Source organism: Carcharhinus amblyrhynchos, chromosome 19 (assembly GCF_965287045.1).
Source record: "Carcharhinus amblyrhynchos chromosome 19, sCarAmb.v2.hapA, whole genome shotgun sequence".
NCBI classification, from domain to species: Eukaryota; Metazoa; Chordata; class Chondrichthyes; order Carcharhiniformes; family Carcharhinidae; genus Carcharhinus; species Carcharhinus amblyrhynchos.
In genome coordinates, this window is record NC_137342.1 from 48,936,086 (window position 1) to 48,958,915 (window position 22,830).

Here is a 22,830-nt window from a genome sequence, read left to right on the forward strand (position 1 = left end):
TGTTAAGATGCTGTTTTAGTCTTCGCTGTAGCTGCTGCAATGTGACATGGGCTTGTTGGGGTTTTAGAATCATAGAATTCCTACAGTGCACAGGCGGCACAGTGGTTAGCACTGCTGTCTCACAGCACCAGGGTCCTGAGTTCGATTCCCAGCTTGGGTCACTGTCTGTGTGGAGTTTGCACATTCTCCCCATGTCTGTGTGGGTTTCCTCTGGGAGCTCTGGTTTCCTCTCACAGTTTGAAAGACGTATGGGTTAGGTGCCGTAGTGTGGCGACTAGGGGAATCTCACAATAACTTCATTGCAGTGTTAATGTAAGCCGTACTTGTGACTAATAAATAAATCTAAACTTAAAAATAGAAGGAGGCTATTCAGCCCATTGAGCCTGCACCAATAACAGTTGTACCCAGACCCCACCTCCGTAACCCCACATTTGTACACTGCTGCTCCCCCTGACATCAAGGGGCAATTTAGCATGGCCAATCCACCTGACCCACGCATCTATGGAGCTCCTGAGTATTCCCAAGGAAGTGATTAACAATCAATGTGTCCTGCAACTGATAAAAGATGGAGAATGTGGAGGGCTGGCACATAGTCAGAGCCTGTGCCCCAGTTGCTGCTGATTTCTGAAACTCAAACTCCTGTCTGATGTCAAACACAGAAAATGCTGGAAAATCTCAGCAGGTCTGACAACACCTATGGAGAGAGAATAGAGCCAACGTTTCGAATCTGGATGACCCTTTGTCAGAGCTCCACAAACACTGTCAGAGCTGCTGAGATTTTCCAGCATTTTCTGTTCTTGTTTCAGATTCCAGCATCCACAGTATTTTCCTGTCGGATATCTCTGTGCGCGCACACACGCTTGCCCTTACGGGTGTCAATTTATTAAGTTTACTTATTTATTAGTGTCACAAGTAGGCTTACATTAACACTACAATGAAGTTACTGTGAAAATCCCCTAGTTGCCACACTCCGACGCCTATTCGGGTACACTGAGGGAGAATTTAGCATGGCTAATGCGTCAACCAGCAATTCTTTCAGGCTGTGGGATTTGCAGTGGGTAGACAGTGGAGTGCAGCAGATCATTCATCCTTTTCCTGCTCTGCTGGGTAGTTCCTCGATGGGTTTTGCAGTTGCCTCCCAGGTCTTGCCCCATTTGACTGATACTTCCCAGCAGGCAGGTGAGGGATGTGACACTCCTGCTATCATCTTTCACATCGACCCACACAGGAAACCACAGCACGTCAACTTGACAGTTTACCGAAATCAGGATCGAACGTTTATCAGAGTGGTGCCATTGTTTTGCGAAACTCTTGCAATGGAAGAGTTTTTTAAATCAACAGGTTTAGCAGTGAGATTGAATGCAATTATAATCTGGAGTTGCTGAGCAGTGATATAATCTATTCCTGTTAATATGCAGAGTGGAGTCTGAATCATTAGATGGTTTCAAGAAGGAGACAGATATATTTCTAATAAAAAACAGGTTAAAGGAACCTGGAGGACGGGTGGGGAGGTGGATTTCAGACCAGGGGGAGATCAGCCATGAGCAAGCTAGAAGAGCTGAATTCTGCTCCTAATTCCTGTGTTCCTACTATCTTTTAAATGGGTGTTTCAGAGCCACTATCAATTTAGAACATAGAACATAGAACATTACAGCGCAGAACAGGCCCTTCGGCCCACGATGTTGCGCCGACCAGTTAAAAAAAACAACAACAATGACCCACTAACCTAAACCAATCCCTTTTCGTCCATAAACCTATCCACAGACCTCTTAAACGCCCCCAAACTAGGCGCATTTACAACTGCAGCAGGCAGGGCATTCCAATCACTCACCACCCTCTGGGTAAAGAACCTACCCCTGACATCTGTCCTATAACTACCCCCCCTTCGTTTAAAGCCATGCCCCCTCGTGCTAGATTTTTCCATCAGAGGAAAAAGGCTATCACTATCCACCCTATCTAAACCTCTAATCATCTTATATGTTTCAATAAGATCCCCTCTTAGCCGCCTTCTTTCCAGCGAAAACAACCCCAAATCCCTCAGCCTCTCCTCGTAGGATCTCCCCTCCATACCAGGCAACATCCTGGTAAACCTCCTCTGCACCCTCTCCAAAGCCTCCACATCCTTCCTGTAATGTGGGGACCAGAACTGCACACAATACTCCAAGTGCGGCCGCACCAGAGTTGTGTACAGTTGCAACATAACGCTACGACTCCTAAATTCAATCCCCCTACCAATAAACGCCAAGACACTGTATGCCTTCTTAACAACCTTATCTACTTGATTCCCAACTTTCAGGGATCTATGTACACATACACCTAGATCCCTCTGCTCCTCCACACTATTCAAAGTCTTCCCGTTAGCCCTATACTCAACACATCTGTTATTCCTACCAAAGTGAATTACCTCACATTTCTCTGCATTAAACTCCATTTAATTTCATTTGGGGATAAATAGATCAGGAATAGGAGGAGGCCATTTGGCCCCTCGAGCCTGTTCTGCTATCCAACAATTTCACGGTTGATCTTTTCCTTCCACCTTCCCATTCTATCTCCATATCATAGAGTTTCTACAGTGCAGAAGGAGGCCATTTGGCCCATCACACCAGCACCAGTAACAATCCCACCAAGGCCCTATCCCCGTAACCCATGTATTTACTCTGACACTAAGGGGCAATTTAGCATGGCCAAGCAACCTAACCCGCACATCTTTGGACTGTGGGAGGAAACCGGAGCGCCCGGAGGAAACCCACGCAGTCACGGCGAGGATGTGCAAACACCACACAGACAGTGACCCAAGGCTGGAATTGAACCCGGGACACAGACCAAAGATGTGCAGGTTAGGTGGGTTGGCAGTGCTAAGTTCATCCTTAGGTCAGAATTTTAACAGCACCCCTGATTCCAGGGGTGGGCGAGGCTCGGAGAAAGACGTTTTCTGTTGGCCTCGGGTGGGATCGTATAAACCTCGGGCAGGCGTGCCGGTAAAATTCTGCACTAGTGAGCCAAGATGTATAGGTTAGGTGGGTGGTAAATGTGTGGGATTACAAGGATAGGGCAGGGAAGAGGGCCTGGTTAAGATACTCAGAGAGTCGATACAGACTCGATGAGCTGAATGGCCTCTCCTGCACTGTAGGGATTCTGTGATTCTAAATAGGTAAAAATTCCAGCGTATTTATATTCCATATCAGTTTGATCTCATGAAATACAGTAATGAGCTTGTTGAATTCCCATAGAACACCAGAATTAAAATGGCCTCCAATGCCTCACTCTTTTGTCAATAACCCTCAATTCAGTTTGATAGATATGAGAGCAGTTGGATTCGGAAGGATGGCACTGCCATGGCATTGACTGATTCCAGTGGGAACCTGCTTCTTATTGCTGCTGTTTTGTGGGAAAGGCAATCCTCGTCTCCCTTGGTACAAACTGATTCCCATTTCCATCTCCTGATCCTGGCACTTCACTGAAATAACTTACTTAGATCGACATTATTGATGCCTTTCAGCATTTTCAAAGACCTGGCACGTACCCAGAAACTCACTCAGGGCACGGCTAATGGATCGGCTTCTTCAGTTTGTTAACTTAAGACTAAATAAAATTCGCAAGTTCTCTTTCCAAGCGATGCTGTTGGCAATTTCACCGTACAAGTTCCGATAAATTACAACCATGCTGATGTACCTTATACTAGGGCCAGTGTACCAGTGCGCTGCGCTAGGGCCAGTGTACCAGTGCGCTGCGCTAGGGCCAGTGTACCAGTGCGCTGCGCTAGGGCCAGTGTACCAGTGCGCTGCGCTAGGGCCAGTGTACCAGTGCGCTGCGCTAGGGCCAGTGTACCAGTGCGCTGCGCTAGGGCCAGTGTACCAGTGCGCTGCGCTAGGGCCAGTGTACCAGTGCGCTGCGCTAGGGCCAGTGTACCAGTGCGCTGCGCTAGGGCCAGTGTACCAGTGCGCTGCGCTAGGGCCAGTGTACCAGTGCGCTGCGCTAGGGCCAGTGTACCAGTGCGCTGCGCTAGAGCCAGTGTACCAGTGCGCTGCGCTAGGGCCTGTGTACTCAGTGCGCTGCGCTAGGGCCTGTGTACTCAGTGCGCTGCGCTAGGGCCAGTGCACCAGTGCGCTGCGCTAGGGCCAGTGCACCAGTGCGCTGCGCTAGAGCCAGTGTACCAGTGCGCTGCGCTAGGGCCAGTGCACCAGTGCGCTGCGCTAGGGCCAGTGTACCAGTGCACTGCGCTAGGGCCAGTGCACCAGTGCGCTGCGCTAGGGCCAGTGCACCAGTGCGCTGCGCTAGGGCCAGTGTACCAGTGCACTGCGCTAGGGCCAGTGCACCAGTGCGCTGCGCTAGGGCCAGTGTACCAGTGCACTGCGCTAGGGCCAGTGCACCAGTGCATGGGCCAGTGCACTGCGCTAGGGCCAGTGTACCAGTGCGTTGTGCTAGGGCCAGTGTAGCACATTGCACTTGTGATTCAAAGCAGCGAACTTTGCCCTGAGTATTGGGAAGCTGTTGTCAGGATTGGAGTTGGGAACACAATCGAGGTGGCAGCACACCTCATGGTTGAATTTTACAGGTACCCGTCCCCCCCTTTACCCCTGGTCTCCCAGGGGGGGCCTGAAAGCCTCTGTTCCCTCCTGCAGGGTCAGCTGCCTGTCTCTGTTAGTGGGGGGCAGTTAGCAGGGAACGGCTCCAGTGGAGAGTGGGGGGAGAGACACGAGCGAGTCCGCAGTCTCCCGTCCCGGGCCTGCTAATCAAACGGTGATGTCAATTTCCATATGGTAATCAGCTCCGTGCAGAAGGAGGTGATTCGGCCCATCGAGCCTGTACCGACAGCAATCCCAGCCAGGCCCCATCCCCGTAACCCCATGTATTTACCCTGACGCTCAATGTTCTAGATTCCCAATCAGTGAAAACATTACCACCGATGTACCACAACAAACACACAGGCAAAAAACCGACCCTGGGAGACGGGCAGAGGCCGTGGCACTCATTGTGAATCCTGCTGGTGATTTCTCCTGGCCCCTGCACTACGAGAGCACTGCTGCGGACTGGGAGAATCCCCCCTTCCCCCCTCCCCTCTGTATATGTGCAGGAAAAAGTGGCAACGTCATTAAAAGAGAAAACCAATAAGTTATGCAAATTGTCTTTCATTCTGTGACTAAAGTGGAAATACTCCAGTTTAGCAACAGAAATCTTGTGCACAAAGTTGAGTTCAAAGGATCATAGACAGAATCATAGAATTATAGTTCACTGTTGGACCTAATCCATTGACCATGAGAGGGAAAACTGGGTGAAATCCACTGATTGCCTTTTTCCTATGTGGTTGCATTGCATTGGCTGTCAAGCATTTTGAGATGCCATGAGGTTGTGAAAGGCGCTATCCAAATGTAAACTCTCTCCCTTCCCTTCTTTTCCTTCTGATTGAAGAAAGACCAGTCATTCAATTCTGGCATATTGTTATGATGTTATATTCTCAGACTAGCTGTCTCCTGGAGACACTGAACTGGTGCAGCTAAAATAAGACCTTTCTACACTTGTGCGTTTTGTTTTTGAGCTCTCCCTGTATTCTCGAGATATTTCTCTCCCCGGTGTAAATAAATGCAGCAACCGGCAATGAGCTAATTTTACACTCTGGACAGTAAAACTGGGGCTTTCACAGTGGCTGTTGTGACTGCAATGAATGCAAACTCCAATATCGTGTTTCATTGTGAGTAGCGAACAAGGGCTCACTGATTTCTCCAATCATAAATTAAAATAGTCTTGCTTTCCAAATAAAATCTAGGTGTTCTTTTCAGCCCTGGTGGAAGACTCCAATCATCTTTACAAAGATTACTGTCTCTCCTGCTATATTATGCTAGCGTGAGTTGTTTTGTATTTCTGCTGAATTGCTACCCTCAATATTAGGGATCATAGAATCCCTGCAGTACAGAAGGAGGCCATTCAGCCCATCAAGTCTGTACTGACCACAATCCCACCAGGCCCTATTCCCATAACCCTGCACACATTTGCCCCTCTAATTCCCCTGACCCCAGAGTCAATTTAACATGGCCACTCGACCTAAACTGCACATCTTAGGAGTATGGGAGGAAACCGGAGCACCCGGAGGAAACCCACACAGACACGGGGAGAATGTGCAGACTCCACACAGTCAGTGACCCGAGGCCTGAATTGAACCTGAGTCTCTGGCACTGTGAGGCAACAGTGCTAACCACCGTGCCACCCGCAAAGCTCTGTTACAATACAAACCTGATCATTTTGTAACCTTGTGGTGATAAATACATGAATGGACACATTGAAGTTTGACTCAGTGCTAACACTCTGTGTTCAGTCCTCATTAAAGTGTTTGAGCTCTTGGAGGCTGCCAAGTAGAACACAACCAGATTAAACATGGAAACATAGAAACTAGACGCGGGGTAGACCATTCGGCCCATCGAGCCTGTTCCGCCATTCATTTTAATCATGGCTGATCATCAAATTCAATATCTTCTCCCCATTTCCCTTGATCTTTTTAGCCCCAAGAGCTATATCAAATTTCTTCTTGAAATCACACTAGATTTTGGCCTCATTACATTCTGTGGCAGTGAATTCCATACATTCTCCACCCTCCGGGTGTAGACAAGAAGAAATGCCATGCTCTTATCAAATGACAGGGCAAGCTTATTGGGCCAAATGACCTACTGCTCCTATTTTGTGTGTTCACATAATCCATGTTGCTATTTCAGAGCAGGACCCCAACACTGCCAGGGGTGCCATCCCTGGGTAAGGCGTTATATAGCAAGCAAAGAGCCCAATTTTAACTCTGAACAGTATAAGCGAATAGGTTTTGAATGAGTTAAAATCATTCCAGTCTTCTCAGGAGGGTAATAAAAATCACTGGGAAGCAGAGCAGCAGGATTTTCCCAGTCCTGACCACCATTAATCGCTCAATAAGCATAGTGATAAAGCGCACTGTAGGGTGATTTATCTCGCTGCAGTTTGTGGGATCATGCTATGTGCACCGTGGTTTGCACCACCATATGAAAGTTACACAATTCATCTGAACCTCAGTGCCTTCATTCTAAGATCATGAAAGGTACGATACATAAATGTGAATTCTTTCCATTACTCTGATGTTGCAAAAGATTTGCACTTATATTGCCTTTTTCACAGCACTCCAAAGTGTTTTACAAACAGTGCAGTACATTTTGAAGTGTAATCACCGTTGTAACGTAGGAAGCACAGCAGCCAATATGCACACAACTTTGTGATAAAGAATCAGTTCTTTTGTGATGCTGATTGAGGGATCAGTATTGGCCTGGACACCATGGGTAACTCCACTGTTTTTCTTTGAAGTGATGGGATCTTCCACATACATTTGAAAGAAGAGACAGGATTGCTGACAGTGCAGCATTCCCTGCACTCCAGGACCAACCTTAATTTGTTGTGTTCAAGCTCTCGAGTCAGACTTGGACCCGAACCTTGTGACTCAAAGGCAATTCTGACCATGTCTCATGTAGAGGTAGAATGTAGTCTGCTCTCAATCAGAAACTTCTTGCTCCCTCGCAGGGGGTAGGATATGAAACACTCTCTTTCTCTCTTGTCCCAGTTGCATAAACATCTCAGGGTGATTGATGGATGGGGTGAATGGAGCCATTTTAATCCCCTCATAGCTACTTCTACAGCACCATTAAGATCATCACCAAGCCAATATGTTGAGTCCTGGTTCTGTGTATTTCCAATGAATCAGAGAATCCCTACAGAAGGAGGACATTTGCCCCATCAAGTCTGCACCAACCACAATCCCACCCAGGCCCTATTCCCATAACCCAATTTATTTACACTAGGGGCAATTTAGCACGGCCAGTCAACCAAACACACTTATCTTTGGAGTGTGGGAGGAAATCTGAGCACAAGGAGGAAACCCATACAGACATGGGGATTGCGTGCAAACGCCACACAGACAATAACCCGGGGCTGGAGTTGAACCTGGGCCCCTGATGCTACTCCTGGGATAGTTTAGCACAGCATTACGTAGATTCAAGCTGATTTTCAATCACAAATATGGAGAATATGGTTACTGTGGCTGAAAGGTCATTGTCCTTATAAAACACTGGATAGAAGCTGGTCCCTGTGGCAGCGAGGGTTAAGAATCAGGATCACACATTTAAGGTAATTAGCAAAAGAGGCAAAGTCAACACGAGAAGATATTTTTTACTCAGCAAGTGATTGGGATCAGGACCGCGCTGCCTGACAGGATGGTAGATTCAATCCTGGCTTTCGAAGGAAGTGGTCTCACGATGCTTAAAGTCCAACAGGTTTATGTGGAATCACAAGCTTTTGGAGCGCTGCTCCTTCATCAGGTGAAGCTTTCAAAGGTGACTTAGCTAACACCCGCAAATGTAACATTTGCACGGTTACAGGAAAAGGAAGTTGGATTAGCTGAATTGCTCTTGCAGAGAAGCAGCATGAAATTAGTGGACCGAATGGCCGCCTTTTGGTGACACTTATGTGGATTTGTGAAATTAGTGGACCGAATGACCTCCTTTTGGTGACACTAATGTGGATTTGTGAAATTAGTGGACCGAATGGTCTTCTTTTGGTGACACTAATGTGGATTTGTGAAATTAGTGGACCGAATGGCCTTCTTTTGGTGACACTAATGTGGATTTGTCAGCTGTTTGATGTGAAGACTCTTCAGTAAGATTAGTGCCACGTGTCTCTGCAACACAGCAGATCAAATCGCCATCCAAGTAAAAATGGTTTGTGTTTAGATGGAAAACAACAGGTTTTTTTCCTCTTTTATATCCTGCAAACACCTCCTTTTCTGCTTGTTTCCTAGGGTGTCAGGCGGGGAATTGTTTGACAGGATTGTGGAGAAGGGTTTTTATACCGAGAAGGATGCCAGCACTCTGATACGGCAGGTACTGGATGCCGTGCAGTATCTACACAAATTGTGCATTGTTCATCGAGACTTGAAGGTAGGTTCCTGATGTCGTGTTGTGACTTGTCTGTGTAATAGATAAAGAAAGCCTTGCAGTGCGATACACAGTAATAAGCAGAAGGTTAGAACCAAAAGTGACCTTTGCAGAGGGATTAATGTTCGTGTCTTTGTGACATTTCCAACTGATTTTCCTCGCCACACAGGCTACAGCCAATAAAAGACAGTCTTCTTGGCATTTCCAATCTTTTAATTTTTATCATATCTATAAACACATTAACTGTGAAATTCCTCCGGAGTTTAGCCAGACTTTTACTATCTCTCTGCTCTGAAACCAACAGAATGTTCCAGAAAATGGCGGAACTTGTTGTGCAGGGTCTTCACAATTTGGAAACTTCCTGACTACTTGGTTGGAGTGGGGGAGAGCAGTAGGTCATGAGAGTTAGGGCAGAATCTCTATCCACATTCCTTGGATGGAGACAAGGGCACAGACTCCCTAAACCAGGGCCATATGACTCTGAGGTTAGAAGGCAACTTGGTGATTGCCCCAACTAGCCCCATAATAATAAAGTTTCTTCTCTTTGCCCCTGAGGTTCCAGCAGTCAAGGGGACCTTATAAGTATCCTTATTAATTCATTCATTAGGGTGCCATGGTGGTATAGAGGGCGGTACGGTGGCACAGTGGTTAGCACTGCTGCCTCACAGCGCCAGGGACCCTTTTAAACTTACACTTACACTTTTAAAAAGCATTTAGACAATTACATGGGTAAGATGGTTATAGAGGAGCCAAACGTGGGCAATTGGGACTAGCTTAGGGGTTTAAGAAAAGGGTGGTATGGACAAGTTGGGCTGAATGGCCTATTTCCATGCTGTAAACATCTATGATTCTATGACTGTATGATCTGTGTCCGATTCCCGGCTTCAGTCACTGTCTGTGTGGTGATTGTACATTCCCCCCATGTCCACATGGGTTTCCTTTGGATGCTCTGGTTTCCTCCCACAATCCAAAGGTGTGCAAGTTGGGTGGATTGGCCATGCTAAATTGCCCTTTGGTGTCAGGAGGACTAGCTAAGGTAAATGGGATAGGCCCTGTGGGACTGTGGTCAGTGCAGACTCGATGGGCCAAATGGCCTCCTTCTGCACTGTAGGGGTCATATGGTTCTCTGGCTATGGTGAATGTGTAGATAAGAGGAGTTGAGGCTCGAGGAGCTGAATTGCTCACAGCTGCTCCTAGTTCTTACGATTCTTATAATTAACATCAGAGAAATAGCTTCTCTTTATCATTATCACAATATGGGAGCTTGCTGTGCACATATTTGCTTCCTACACTATAAGAACGACCGCATTGCAAAAATACTTCATTATAAAGTGCTTTGCAATGTCCACAGATTATTCAAATTGGGATTATGAGTGTAAAGTTTTTTTCTTAAGAGCAATGTCACTGACCGATTGATTCCAAATTGTCGCTCATCACTAAATCTGGGCTGCTCGAAGTGAGATTTCTCCTGAATTCCAGAAGAAATTATACATGTGACGGCCAGAATTCTCCGACCTCGCCCGCGGCTGGGATTCTCCAGTCCCGCTGCAGTGAACGGAGGTTTGGCTGAGTGCCGAATTCTCCGTTCTCGCTGGCAGCGGGAGCGGGGGGGGCATCCGAAACCGGAGAATTCCGGTCAGGATCTTTGAAGAAATGGAACTCCATCGGGGACAGCTAACATATGGAGACTGTCACTTTGCAGCTCCTTTCCAATCTGGGAGATTGAGCCAAAGTTTTTTTTTTCTTGAATATGGTGATAATCCTGCCACACAGGATCATATTGCTAACATATCTTCAATCACCAGCATTGCTGTTGTATCTTGTTAGAGTTGTATGTCAAGGATAATGCCCTGTTGTAACTTGATGCAGCTCATTTGTATGGCCAGGGTGATATGATCTTTTAGCCTAATGACTGCACAAAAGGCCTTTGTAAAGTAAAATTACTTAAAGATCACATCATCTAAAATTAATTTCAAAATTAAACAGGGTCTGGGTAATCTGCAATGATTGATACAACATCGGGGATTTAAAATGGACCCAGCAGGAATCTGCTTTGCCTGTACCAATTTTATCTGCAGGCCAGTCCAGCAGTACCGGTGATTCAATGTGACTGTAATTCCCCTGTTTAAAACTAGATGTTGCAATTTTACACTGCGGTCACAGAGCTGCCAGAACTCAGGATGTTGTTCCTCTGGCATTAAGAGCTTCCAGCAATCCACCCAATCTCTGTGAAATTACTCAGGATAGTACTTCTTAAAGTGGTAGCTGAATCTAATCAACAAATCCTCTAGTCCTGAACTACATCCACATACCAACAATTTCCAGCTCCAAGTTCTTACGATCCTTATAACTAACATCAGAGAAATAGCTTCTCTTTATCATTATCATGATATGGGAGCTTGCTGTGCACATATTTGCTTCCTACACTATAAGAACGACCTCATTGCAAAAATACTTCATTATAAAGTGCTTTGCAATGTCCACAGATTATTCAAATTGGGATTATGAATGTAAATTCTTTTCTTAAGAGCAATGTCACTGACCGATTGATTCCAAATTGTCGCTCATCACTAAATCTGGGCTGCTCAAAGTGAGATTTCTCCTGAATTCCAGAAGAAATTATACATGTGACGGCTGGAATTCTCCGACCGCGCCTGCAGCTGGGATTCTCCAGTCCCGCTGCAGTGAACGGAGGTTTGGCTGAGTGCCGAATTCTCCGTTCTCGCTGACAGCAATGACATCTCCAGGGACACACAGAAACATAGAAAATAGGAGCAGGAAGAGGCCATTTGGCCCTCTGAGCCTACTCCGCCATTCATCACGATCATTGCTGATCATCCAACTCAATAGCCTAATCCTGCTTTCTCCCCATAACCTTTGATCCCATTCACCCCAAGTGCTATATCCAGCCGCCTCTTGGATGCATTCAATGTTTTGGCATCAACTACTTCCTGTGGTAATGAATTCCACAGGCTCACCACTCTTTGGGTGAAGAAATGTGGGCGGCACAGTGGTTAGCACTGCGGCTTCACAGCCCCAGGGATCTGGGTTCGATTCCCGACTCGGGTCACTGTCTGTGTGGAGTTTGCACATTCTCCTCATGTCTGCGTGGGTTTCCTCCCACAGTCCAAAGATGTGCGGGTTAGGTTGATTGGCCATGCTAAAATTGCCCCTTAGTGTCCTAGGCTGTTTAGGTTAGAGGGATTAGCGGGTAAAATATGTAGGGAAATGGGCGTAGGGCCTGGGTGGGATTGTGTTCCATGCAGACTTGATGGGCTGAAGGGCCTCTTTCTGCACTGTAGGGTTCTATATTCTATGAAATGTCTCCTCACCTCCGTCCTAAGTGGCCTATCCTGAATCGTCAGACTGTGAGCCCTGGTTCTGGATGCCCCCACGGGAATATGTACCCTGCCTAGTCCTGTTAGAATTTGATAAGTCTCTACGAGATCCCCACTCATTCGTCTCCTGTAGCGATGGGAAATCGGACACAAAACTGCAATAGGATAAAAGGGAGGGAGGGAGGTTTTAAAAAATAATCTTCAAGGAGGAGAGAAGTGAAGAGAATTCCAAAACTAAAGGCTCAGGCAGCTGAAGGCACGGCTCCCAACAGTGTGGCAAATGTCCAGAGTTGGAAGAAAGGTGATATTTTGAAGGAGACCAGAGTCGGTGAAGGTTTGAGAGATTGAATGGGAGCGAGGAGGCCACAGAGGGATTTGAAAACCAGGATGAGAATTTTAAAAGTTGCTTAATCGGAAACCAACGCAAGTCAGCAAGTGCAGGGGTAAACATAGAAACAATGAATTTCCACAGAAGGAGGTCACTCAGCCCATCGAGTCTGCACCAAGAACAATCCCACTCAGGCCCCATCCCTATATATTTACCCCACTAATCCCCCTAACCTATACATCCTGGGACACCAAAGGGCAATTTATCCTAGCCAAAGCACATCTTTGGACTGGGTAAGGGATGAACAGTGATTGGTGCAAGTTAGGATACTAACAGCAGCGTTTCTGATGAGCTGACGTTGATGGAAGGTGAGAGGCTTCTCAGGAGGATATTGGAATATTGAAGACTGAAGGTCGCAAAGGGATGGGCGAGGGTTTCAGCAGCTGAGGGTGGGCAGTGACGGGTGATGTGATGAAGGTGAAAGTATCCAGTTATTTTGGCAGTGAGACAGTATTTCCTGTAACACTTCCCTCCAGCAATACCTTCCTATTACGGTGTCAGTTCCTGGTCACGTGACGGTGGCAGCTATCCAGCCGCACTGTCAGAAAGCAAACATCTCCTCGGGCTGTTTTACTCATAACAGTGAATGCTTCTGAACACAGCAGGGGAACCGAGTTGGAAAATTTCATCGTCTGAACACAGCTGGTGTCAGTCAATGTGACCGTTAACCTACTATTAAACATCAGACAGAAAATGGAATCCCTACAGTGCAGAAGGAGGCCATTCGGCCCATCGAGTCTGCACCAACCACCATCCCACCCAGCTCCTATCTGCATAACCCCATGCATTTACCCTAGCTAGTCCTCCTGACACTAAGGGGCAATTTAGAATGGCCAATCCACCTAACCCGCACATCTTTGGACTAACAGGACATTTTACCCACGTATCCCCACAATGCTATACACTTACCATGACCAATCACTTCACCGACACATCTTTGGACACTAAGGGGCAATTTCCCATGGCCAATCCACCTAACCTGCACGTCTTTGGACTGTGAGAGGAAACCAGAGCACCCAGAGGAAACCCACGCAGGCACGGGGAGAACATGCAAACTCCACACAGCCACCTGAGGCTGGAATTGAATATTTGGAGTGTAGGTACTTAATTCACGAGTTCACACCAAAAATCTCAGTAAATGGACTCAACCATGTCATTTCATAATCACTCCCGCACTCAGAATTTAAATTATGCTGGCATTTAGACTCGGACAAATGTTAAAGCTAGGCTTCGTTCATGGGATGTAGCTATCAATGGTATTTATTGTCCAATACTAACTGCCCACGAGAGGATAATGGTGAGCTAAGAACATAAAAACATAAGAAATAGGAGCAGGAGTAGGCCATCTAGCCCTTCGAGCCTGCCCCGCCATTCAATAAGATCATGGCTGACCTGAAGTGGATCAGTTCCACTTTCCCACTTCCTCCCCATAACCCTTAATTCCCCTGTCTATCAGAAACCTATCTACCCGTGACTTAAATATATTCAGCGAGGCAGCCTCCACCACATCAACAGGCAGAGAATTCCAGAGATTCACCACCCTTTGAGTGAAGAAGTTCCTCCTCAACTCCGTTCTAAACTGCTCCCCTCTTATCTTGAGGCTGTGCCTATTTGAATACAACTGAGTAAGTGTATGGTAAGTGTATAGGATTGTGAGGATATGTGGGTAAAATGTTCTGTTAGTCCAAAGCTGCCTATTTGAATACAACTGAGTGTCTTCCTGGGTAATTTCAGAGGGCAGTTAAGTATCCACCACACTGCTGTGGGTCTGGAGTAATATCTGGGGGATTTTCACAGTAACATCATTGCAGTGTTAATGTAAAAACCTACCTGTGACACTAATAAATAAACTTATAAACTTAAATTTAGGCCCGACCAGCTAAGGACAACAGATTTCTTTCCCTAAAGGACATTAGTTTCGTGGTCACTGTTACTGCAATTAACTTCTGTAATAAGTCCTTGAAAGCGAAGTCTCTTCACCAAAATCCCTTTATTTACAAGTCTGACAACAGTATACAGAATGCCTTCAGTTAGCAATCTGCTCTAGGAGTGCCAGAGGAACTGACACTCCGGGTTAAATACAAAGCAGCAATTTGGTCCTTAATCAGGGAGTTAATATTCCAACAGGCCTACCTCAACTGCCTGATTAAAGTCATTATAACTTCTTATTCAAGATTTAATTATTTTGATTTAAATTCTACCACTGCCATTTAGTCATATCTCCAAATCATTAATCCAGTTTTATAGTCCTGGATTATCAGTCCAGAAACATCTCCACTATGCTACTGTGCCCCACATTAGTTGTTATTAACCATTTTCCCTCAATGTTTTTAAATAATTGAATTCATTGACTGATTACATTTTTCAGTAAATCCTAATATGGCAGTCCGTTTAATTTAAAGAAAAGGATTCTTTCAGTTTGCCCTGATGTAGCTAGATGGGAATTGACAACATGGTAGAACATTCCAGGACCCGGAATCAACTATTCCGAGGAGATCCTGGAATGTTTCTACCACAGACCCTATTTGGTGATGGGCTCTACCCAGCTGGTTCACCTTCAGACAGGAAATTATGCATTATACAACTATTATTTTCTATCTATTAGATGTTTCTCTTCCCCAAAAAGAAGAAAATCAAAAATAGTCTTGTGTGTTCTTCTTTTCCAATCTTTACTCAGCCAGAAAACCTCTTGTACTTCAGCCCTGACGAAGAATCCAAAATTATGATCAGCGATTTTGGGTTGTCCAAAATGGAAGGCACAGGCGATGTTATGTCTACAGCGTGTGGCACCCCAGGCTACGTGGGTAAGTGATTTGATTGAAATGGGAGGTTCTGGAAAGTTCTCAGCGTGCTAAAGCTTCCAACTGATTTTGTTCTGAATTTTAATACGTGAACAACCCCATAAGGGAAAACAACAACTACTAGAATGTTCCTTGTTGCCAACACACAGCTCAGGAGAGATCCATATTTAACATGTCTGACACCACAACGTTAACCGCATTTCCTGTGTTATTTTTTGTTTGTGGGCACTGTAGCCAAGATTGGAATTGACTGCCCATTCCTTGAGGAGGTGGTGGTGAGTCATCTTCTCGAACCGTTGCAATCTCTATCTCAATAGTTCACAAGAATCTCAGTGAAAATGCTGATCAGTTGTCTGGAGGAGTTTTCTTTGTTAATTTATTCAGAGTGTGGAAGTCTCTGGCAAAGTCAACATTTAGTGCTCCTGAAAAGGTGGTAGAGAGGCACCTTTTTGACAACTGAGATAAGGATCAACAACCCCACTGTGGGCCTGGAGTCACATTCAGGCAGTCCAGGTAAGGAGGGCAGTCTCTAAAGAATAGAACTAAAGCAGATGAGATTGTAAAACGATCTGCAAGTTGCAAAGCTGCTGTTACTAAGACACACTTTTAATTGTGCGGAGGGTGTGGAGAGTCTGCAGAAGGATCTAGATAGGCTGGGCGAATGGGCCAGGAAATGGCAAATGGAATTTAATGTTGGCAAGTGTGAGGTGGTCCACTTTGGTAGGAAGAATGGTAGGAAGAACTATTACTTACGTGGCGAAAAACTGCAGCAGGCGACGGTGCAGAGGGACCTCGGGGTCCTTGTGCATGAGTCGCAAAAACCCAGCTTGCAGGTGCAGCAGGTGGTCAGGAAGGCAAATGGGATGCTGGCCTTCATAGCGAGGGGGATTGAATATAAAAGTAGGGAGGTCTTGCTGCAGCTGTATAGGGCATTGGTGAGGCCGCAGCTGGAGTACTGTGTGCAGTTTTGGGCGCCGCACCTGCGCAAGGATATTTTGGCCCTGGAGGGAGTGCAGAGGAGGTTTACTAGGCTGATACCGGAGTTGAGGGGATTGAGCTATGAGGAGAGGCTGAATAAACTAGGCTTGTACTCGTTAGAGTTTAGAAGAATGAGGGGAGATCTCATTGAGACGTATAAGATGATGAATGGGATGGATAGGATAGAGGTGGAGAGACTCTTCCCGCTCAAAAAAGACAGTAGGACTAGGGGGCACAGCCTCAAGATAAAGGGGAGGCGGTTTAGAACGGAGTTGAGGAGGAACTTCTTCACTCAAAGGGTGGTGAATCTCTGGAATTCTCTGCCCGTTGAAGTGGTGGAGGCTGCCTAGCTAAATATTTTTAAGAAGCGGGTTGATGGGTTCTTGATAAGAGAGGGGATTAAGGGTTATGGGGAGAGGGCGGGAAAGTGGAACTGAGCCACAACAGATCAGCCATGATCTTATTGAATGGCGGGGCAGGCTCGAAGGGCTAGATGGCCTACTCCTGCTCCTATTTCTTATGTTCTTATGTTCTTATTATTAAATGATCTTAAATTCCCAGCCATGGTGAGATTTGAACTCCTGTCTCTGGATCAAAAGCTCAGGCCTCTGCGTTACTACTTTATGCGATGTAGATGTTACTGGCTGGGCCAACATTCATTGCCCATTCCTAGTTGACCTTGAGAGGTGGTGGTGAGCTGCCTTCTTGAGCCGCTGCAGTCCCTGAGGTGTAGGTATACCCGCACTGCTGTTAGAGAGGGAGTTCCAGGATTTTGACCCAGTCACAGTGAATGAACGGTGATATATTTCCAAGTCAGGATGGTGAGTGACTTGGTGAGGAACCTCCAGGTGACGATGTCCCCAGGTATTTGCTGCCATATCCACCCAGATGGTAATGATTATGAGTTTGGGAGGTGCTGCCAAAGGAACCTTGGTAAGTTGCTGGGTGCATATTGCAGATGGTACACAGCACTGCCACTGTGGTGGAGAGAGTGAATGTTGAAGGTGGTGGATGGAATGCTAATCAAGCAGGCTAGATGGTGTTGAGCTTTTTGAGTGTTGTTAGAGCTGCAACCATCCAGGCAAGTGGAGTGTATTCCATTACACTCCTGACTTATGTCTTGTAAATGGTGGACCAGCTTTGGAGGGTCAGGAGATAAATTACCCACTGCATAATTCCCAGCCTTTGACCTGCTCTTGGAGCTACTGTATTTGTTTGGCTTGTCCAGTTCAGTTTCTGATCAATAGTAACCCCCAGGCTGTTGATAGTGGAGCATTCAGTGATGGTAATGCCATTGAATGTCAAGGGGAGATGGTTGGAGTCTCTTATGTTGGGGATTGTCATTGCCTGGAACTTTTGCGATGTGAATTTCCCCATAATGTAATTAGTTGTTGGCTGTTACAGTGGCCCAAGATGATTTGATCTTTTCTAACTTTCTCACTCTGTGAAATAACAGGAAATGATTCAGAATTAGACACTACATTTTACATGTTTACAGGCAAATGACACCCCTGGCGAGATGTCGTCAAAAACTCGGGTCTTTCATTGGTCTTTCCCACTAATCCTTTCATCTGCATCATACGCAAGCTTTATCTTTCAAAAATCAAAGGATTCCATATTCTTATCAGAAGCCAAATCACAACAGGTCACTGTTTATAACTTGGGTATATCATTTTCTTTTTGCATTGAATTCAGTTACCCCACCAGTACAGATCCCACTAGCAGAGTGGCGTCTAGAACATAGAACCCTACAGTGCAGAAACAAGCCCTTCGGCCCATCGAGTCGGCACTGACGACAATCCCACCCAGGCCCTATCCCCATATCCTTACACATTTACCCGCTAATCCCTCTAACTTGTACATCTCAGGACACTAAGGGGCAATTTTTAGCATGGCCATTCAACCTAACCCGCACATCTTTGGACTGTGGGAGGAAACCGGAGCACCCGGAGGAAACCCACGCAGACACGAGGAGAATGTGCAAACTCCACACAGTCTGCTTTGGGGGAATCCTCAATTCTTTCATTCCAACTTCTCATTCAGGCACCACTGAAATGGAACAAGAGAAATAATATCCTGCTGGTTATTAACATAACTATCAAGCTCTGACAAAGAGTCATCGGGACTCGAAATGTTACATTTATTCTTTCTCTACCGACGCTGTCAGGCCTTCTGAGATTTTCCAGCATTTTCTGTGTTTCCATCCTTTTCTAATCTTTGATATTGTCACGTGTATTGGGATACAGTGAAAAGTATTGTTTCTTGCATGCTATATAAACAAAGCATACCGTTCATAGAGGACCCAATTTTACCATCGTGCTGTGCCCATTTTCGGGCTTGAAAACTTAGTAATTCAGCCATGAGGCAAATAGTGCAATCCGCACCCGCCCCCGCCTTCACTAAGGTCCAAAAATGGCCATGATTAGGACTGTGACCAAAACAGGCGGGACGGCTATTTAAGTGCATTTAAATTGACTTAATGGTCTGTACATCAAAATTTACCGGCATTTCCCTCTTTACCATTGCATTCGCCCATCTAGGTTCAGGGTGAAACAGACATGCTCCATGTAAGCCCAATTCGGGTGCTCTGTCAGTGAGGGTTAGTGAGGAGATAAGTGCCAAACGTCCAACGGCTCTCTGCTTGAGATCAGTTGGGGGGGGAGGTGAAGGGAGGTCCACTGTCATTCTGCCTGCGATCAGTGGGGGGAAGGGGGTCCACTGCAACTCTACCTGTGATCAGTGGGGAAAGGGGACAGAGGGCCATAATCAGTCAGGATGGTGGGGGGTTGGGAGGATAATGGGGTCAGTAATATTGTGGGGGTGGGGCAATGTTTGTGGGGATTGGCGGAGGCATTATTTGGCCCACGAGGGATGTAGCAGGGGAGAAGTATTCTACTTTTTTTTCTGCACATGCGCAGTTGGAGGCGCCGATCAGAGCTGCAGCGTAATTCGGAATCGCTGATTTTTTTCAGCAGAGTGCGTATGGGGGCATCTGAGAACGGGTCTAAAAATCAGATCTGAAAACTCCCAGATTCAAGTCTGCCCAGCACTTAGAATCAAAATGGTAAAATAGGGCCCAGGGAGGGAAAAGAGAGAGTGCAGAATGTAATGTTACAGTCATAGCTAAGATGCAGAGAAAGATCAACTTAGTATAAAGTAGGTCCATTCAAAAGCAGGGAGGAAGCTGTCCTTGAGTCAGTTGGTACGTGGCCTCAAACTTTTGTATCTTTTTCCCGACAGAAGGTGGAAGAGAGAATGTCCAGGGTCTTTAATTATACTGGCTGCTTTTCCGAGACAGCGGGAAGTATAGACAGAGTCAATAGATGTCAGGCTGGTTTGAGTGATGAACTGGCCTTCGTTCATGACTCTGCAGTTTTTTGCGGTCTTGGTCAGAGCAGGAGCCATAGAAAACATTCTTTCTGGTTGCATCAGAGATGTGATACATCTCTGTGATGTGATACAACCAGCAAGAATGCTTTCTATGGTGCATCTGTAAAAATTAGTGAGAGTTGTAGTGAACAAATTTCCTTCCAGGAATTATGGATTTTCAGAGGATTTCTGTAATCTACTAGCTGTTTGAGAGGTGGAATTTAAACTGTTTTCTAACTGCTAGCATTATTCCCATTTTTAATCATTCACAAAGTGACCCAGCCTACGCTCTGTTGAAGTTGTGCTGCTGCAGTTTTGGACAGTGTCAAATGATAAGAGGGTATTTTAACAACATGGAGTTTGTCACAAACTCTCAAGGTTTAGGGTTCAAATTCACATCACAAAACCTTCAAGTTAATGTTTAGTGTGCTGTAGCCCTTCTCTAATTGTGTCATAATAACAAGCGCTTCCAGAAGATTCTGGCAATGGATAGCCACTGAGCTCGATATCACAAATCTGCCAATGTTTAAGACCTCCTTCAGTACTGTAGGGTTTCTATAATTTCTATGAAATCAACAATCCTTTAGCAATGTAAGTAGCCCTGGTAGAAATTGAGCAGCGTTCTCAATGGTACAACATTGGATTCTTCAGTGAGAAACCAGGAAGAAAGTCATTACTTTAATAGAGACTCACATTTTTATTCTCTGTACTGACTGAAGGAGAATGGAAAACCTAGCTGGGAATGGATTTCTCCCAAAGAACTCAATTGCTCCATTCGAATACTTGACTGAAAGTGTTCCTGGCACCTTCAATAGACCCAAAAGAAAGAGAGCCTATAGAACTGAGCAGCACAGTGGTTATAGCACTGCAGTCTCACAGCTCCAGGGCTGTGGGTTTGATTCCTGGCGTGGGTCACTATCTACGCAGAGGCTCCATCTTCTCTTCACAATTCTTCATTCGACCGGTGAAGGAGCAGTGCTCCGAAAGTTCGTACTACCAAATAAGCCTGTTGGACTTTAATCTGGTGTTGTGAGACTTCTTACTGTGTTCTCCCCGTGTCTGCATGGGTTTCCCCTGGTTTCCTCTCACAGTCCAAAGGTTAGGTCGATTGGCCATGCTAAATTGCCCATTAGTGTCCTGGAATGTGTAGGTTAGAGGGATTTGCAGGGGAAATATGTGGGGTTATGGGGATAGAGTGGGATTGTTGTTGGTGCAGACTTGATGGGTCAAATGGCCTTCCCTTCTACTTCTGCACGGTAGGGATTCTATGATTCATAATCATGAACAGTTAGATAACCTCTCCTACTAACCTGAGATTCCCTGTCTTTGTTAATTCTGCCCAAATTCTAACTGACAAAGGTTTAATTTCTGACGAAAACTCGAAGCGTTGGCAACATTCTTTCTTCACAGATGCTGTCAGACCTGTCGTTTCAGATTCCAGCATCCACATTCCTTTTCACAGAATCCCTACAGGGCAGAAGGAGGCCATTCAGCCCATCAAGTCTGCACAAAGTCTCTGAAAGAACATCTTATCATCCCATCCCCGTAGCCCAGTACGTTTACCCCCAGTAATCCCCCTAACCTACATATCTCTGGGCACCAAGGGACAAATTAGCATGGCCAATCCGAAGCTGCATATCTTTGGAAGGAAACTGGAGTACCCAGAGGAAACGCACGCAGACACGGGAAGAGTGTGCAAACTCCACACAGACAGTGACCCTAGGTGGAAATTGAACCCAGGTCTCTGACCCGCTGAGGCAGCAGTGCTAACCACTGTGCCATCGTGGTGTTCCTTTTATCTAAGGTTCAATTTTTCCCTGACCAGGTAGAACATCAACACCACATTGCCGTCTATATTATCCCATTGCCAATTAAGCTCAGTTGGTGATTCATCTTTGAATTGGAGTTTGTCTTGAAGCCTCATTCAAAAGACCTGAGTACTTGGTGAGACTGAGCCTCCATTAGGATACGGAGGGAAAGTTCGACGAGTGGCAGTGATGTTCTTCATCATCAAAGTTAAATCAAGTTCTGACTGTTGGTTCCAGCAGATGTTAAAGATTGGAGCACCCCAAGTGTCATAAACAATGTTTCTTTCTCCACCTACATTCCTCCTTTTGTTTTCTGCACAGTGTTTGCCCATATTTATGTTTGAGTAACAAAAACAGAGAATGCTGGACAACCTAAGCAGATCTGGCAGCATCTGTGGGGAGAGTGAGACGGAGTTAACATTTCAAGTCCATATACCCTTCTACAGAACTGAAAGGGGAGAGAAATGTGATAAATTGGATAGTTGGAGAGGGATGGAGAGAGGGGTGGAAGGTCAGGGAGAGCTCGGAGTGAAGGAGAAACTGATAGATGTCATGGACATAAGACAAATGGAATGTGGGTGGTGCCATTAAGGACTAAAGAATGTGCTAATAGTGGCAGGAAGATAAGATAGTGGAATGTGTTAGTAAGAGAACAAAGATCTGAAGAGCAAGGGACAGATAGGTGTGTGGGGGAGGGGTGGGGTGATACTGGGGCAAACTAAAGGAACTGAAAAACAACAATCATAAACTGGGGGGCTCAAGATGGAGGGGAACGTTCACAGATTTCCAGCATCTGCGGTATTTTGCTTTTATTTACATGGAATTCATTCCACATGAAGCACCTTGAGACTGTTTCAGAGATATGACAAAATGCCTTTGTCCTTCTCTGCATTGTGTTCAAAAAGCCGTCTACGTGAAGCCCTCAGCGCAGGAACCGCCTGCGTGTGTGTCAGTTGGACATTGTTCACGCTTTCTCTCTCGACTGAGGAAGGTGCGGTAGAAATGAGAGAAAAGATGCAAATTTTCAGCTGTGGGAAAACGGGGAGATGTTTGAAAAAAAATCCCAAATTGTAATGAATTTCGGATAGGGAATATTTAATGAGTGAAGTTTAAAGGATGATTGATTTCCTCCGGGTGCTCCAGTTTCCTTCTACCATCCAAAAGATGTGCAGGATAGGGGGATTAGAGGGGTAAATACATGAAGTGATGTAG

General features: G+C 45.8%; 1 protein-coding gene across 2 annotated transcripts in view; it reads left to right on the forward strand.

Annotated features, from left to right (window-relative positions):
- Positions 1-22,830, forward strand: part of camk1da (calcium/calmodulin-dependent protein kinase 1Da) — a 414,885-nt gene that overhangs the window by 305,782 nt on the left and 86,273 nt on the right. For both annotated transcript variants that reach the window (XM_080207104.1, XM_080207105.1), the window contains exons 4-5: positions 8,801-8,939; positions 15,340-15,466. In XM_080207104.1, coding sequence (XP_080063230.1) covers positions 8,801-8,939; positions 15,340-15,466 — 266 coding nt within the window. The remainder of the gene's footprint in view (positions 1-8,800; positions 8,940-15,339; positions 15,467-22,830) is intronic.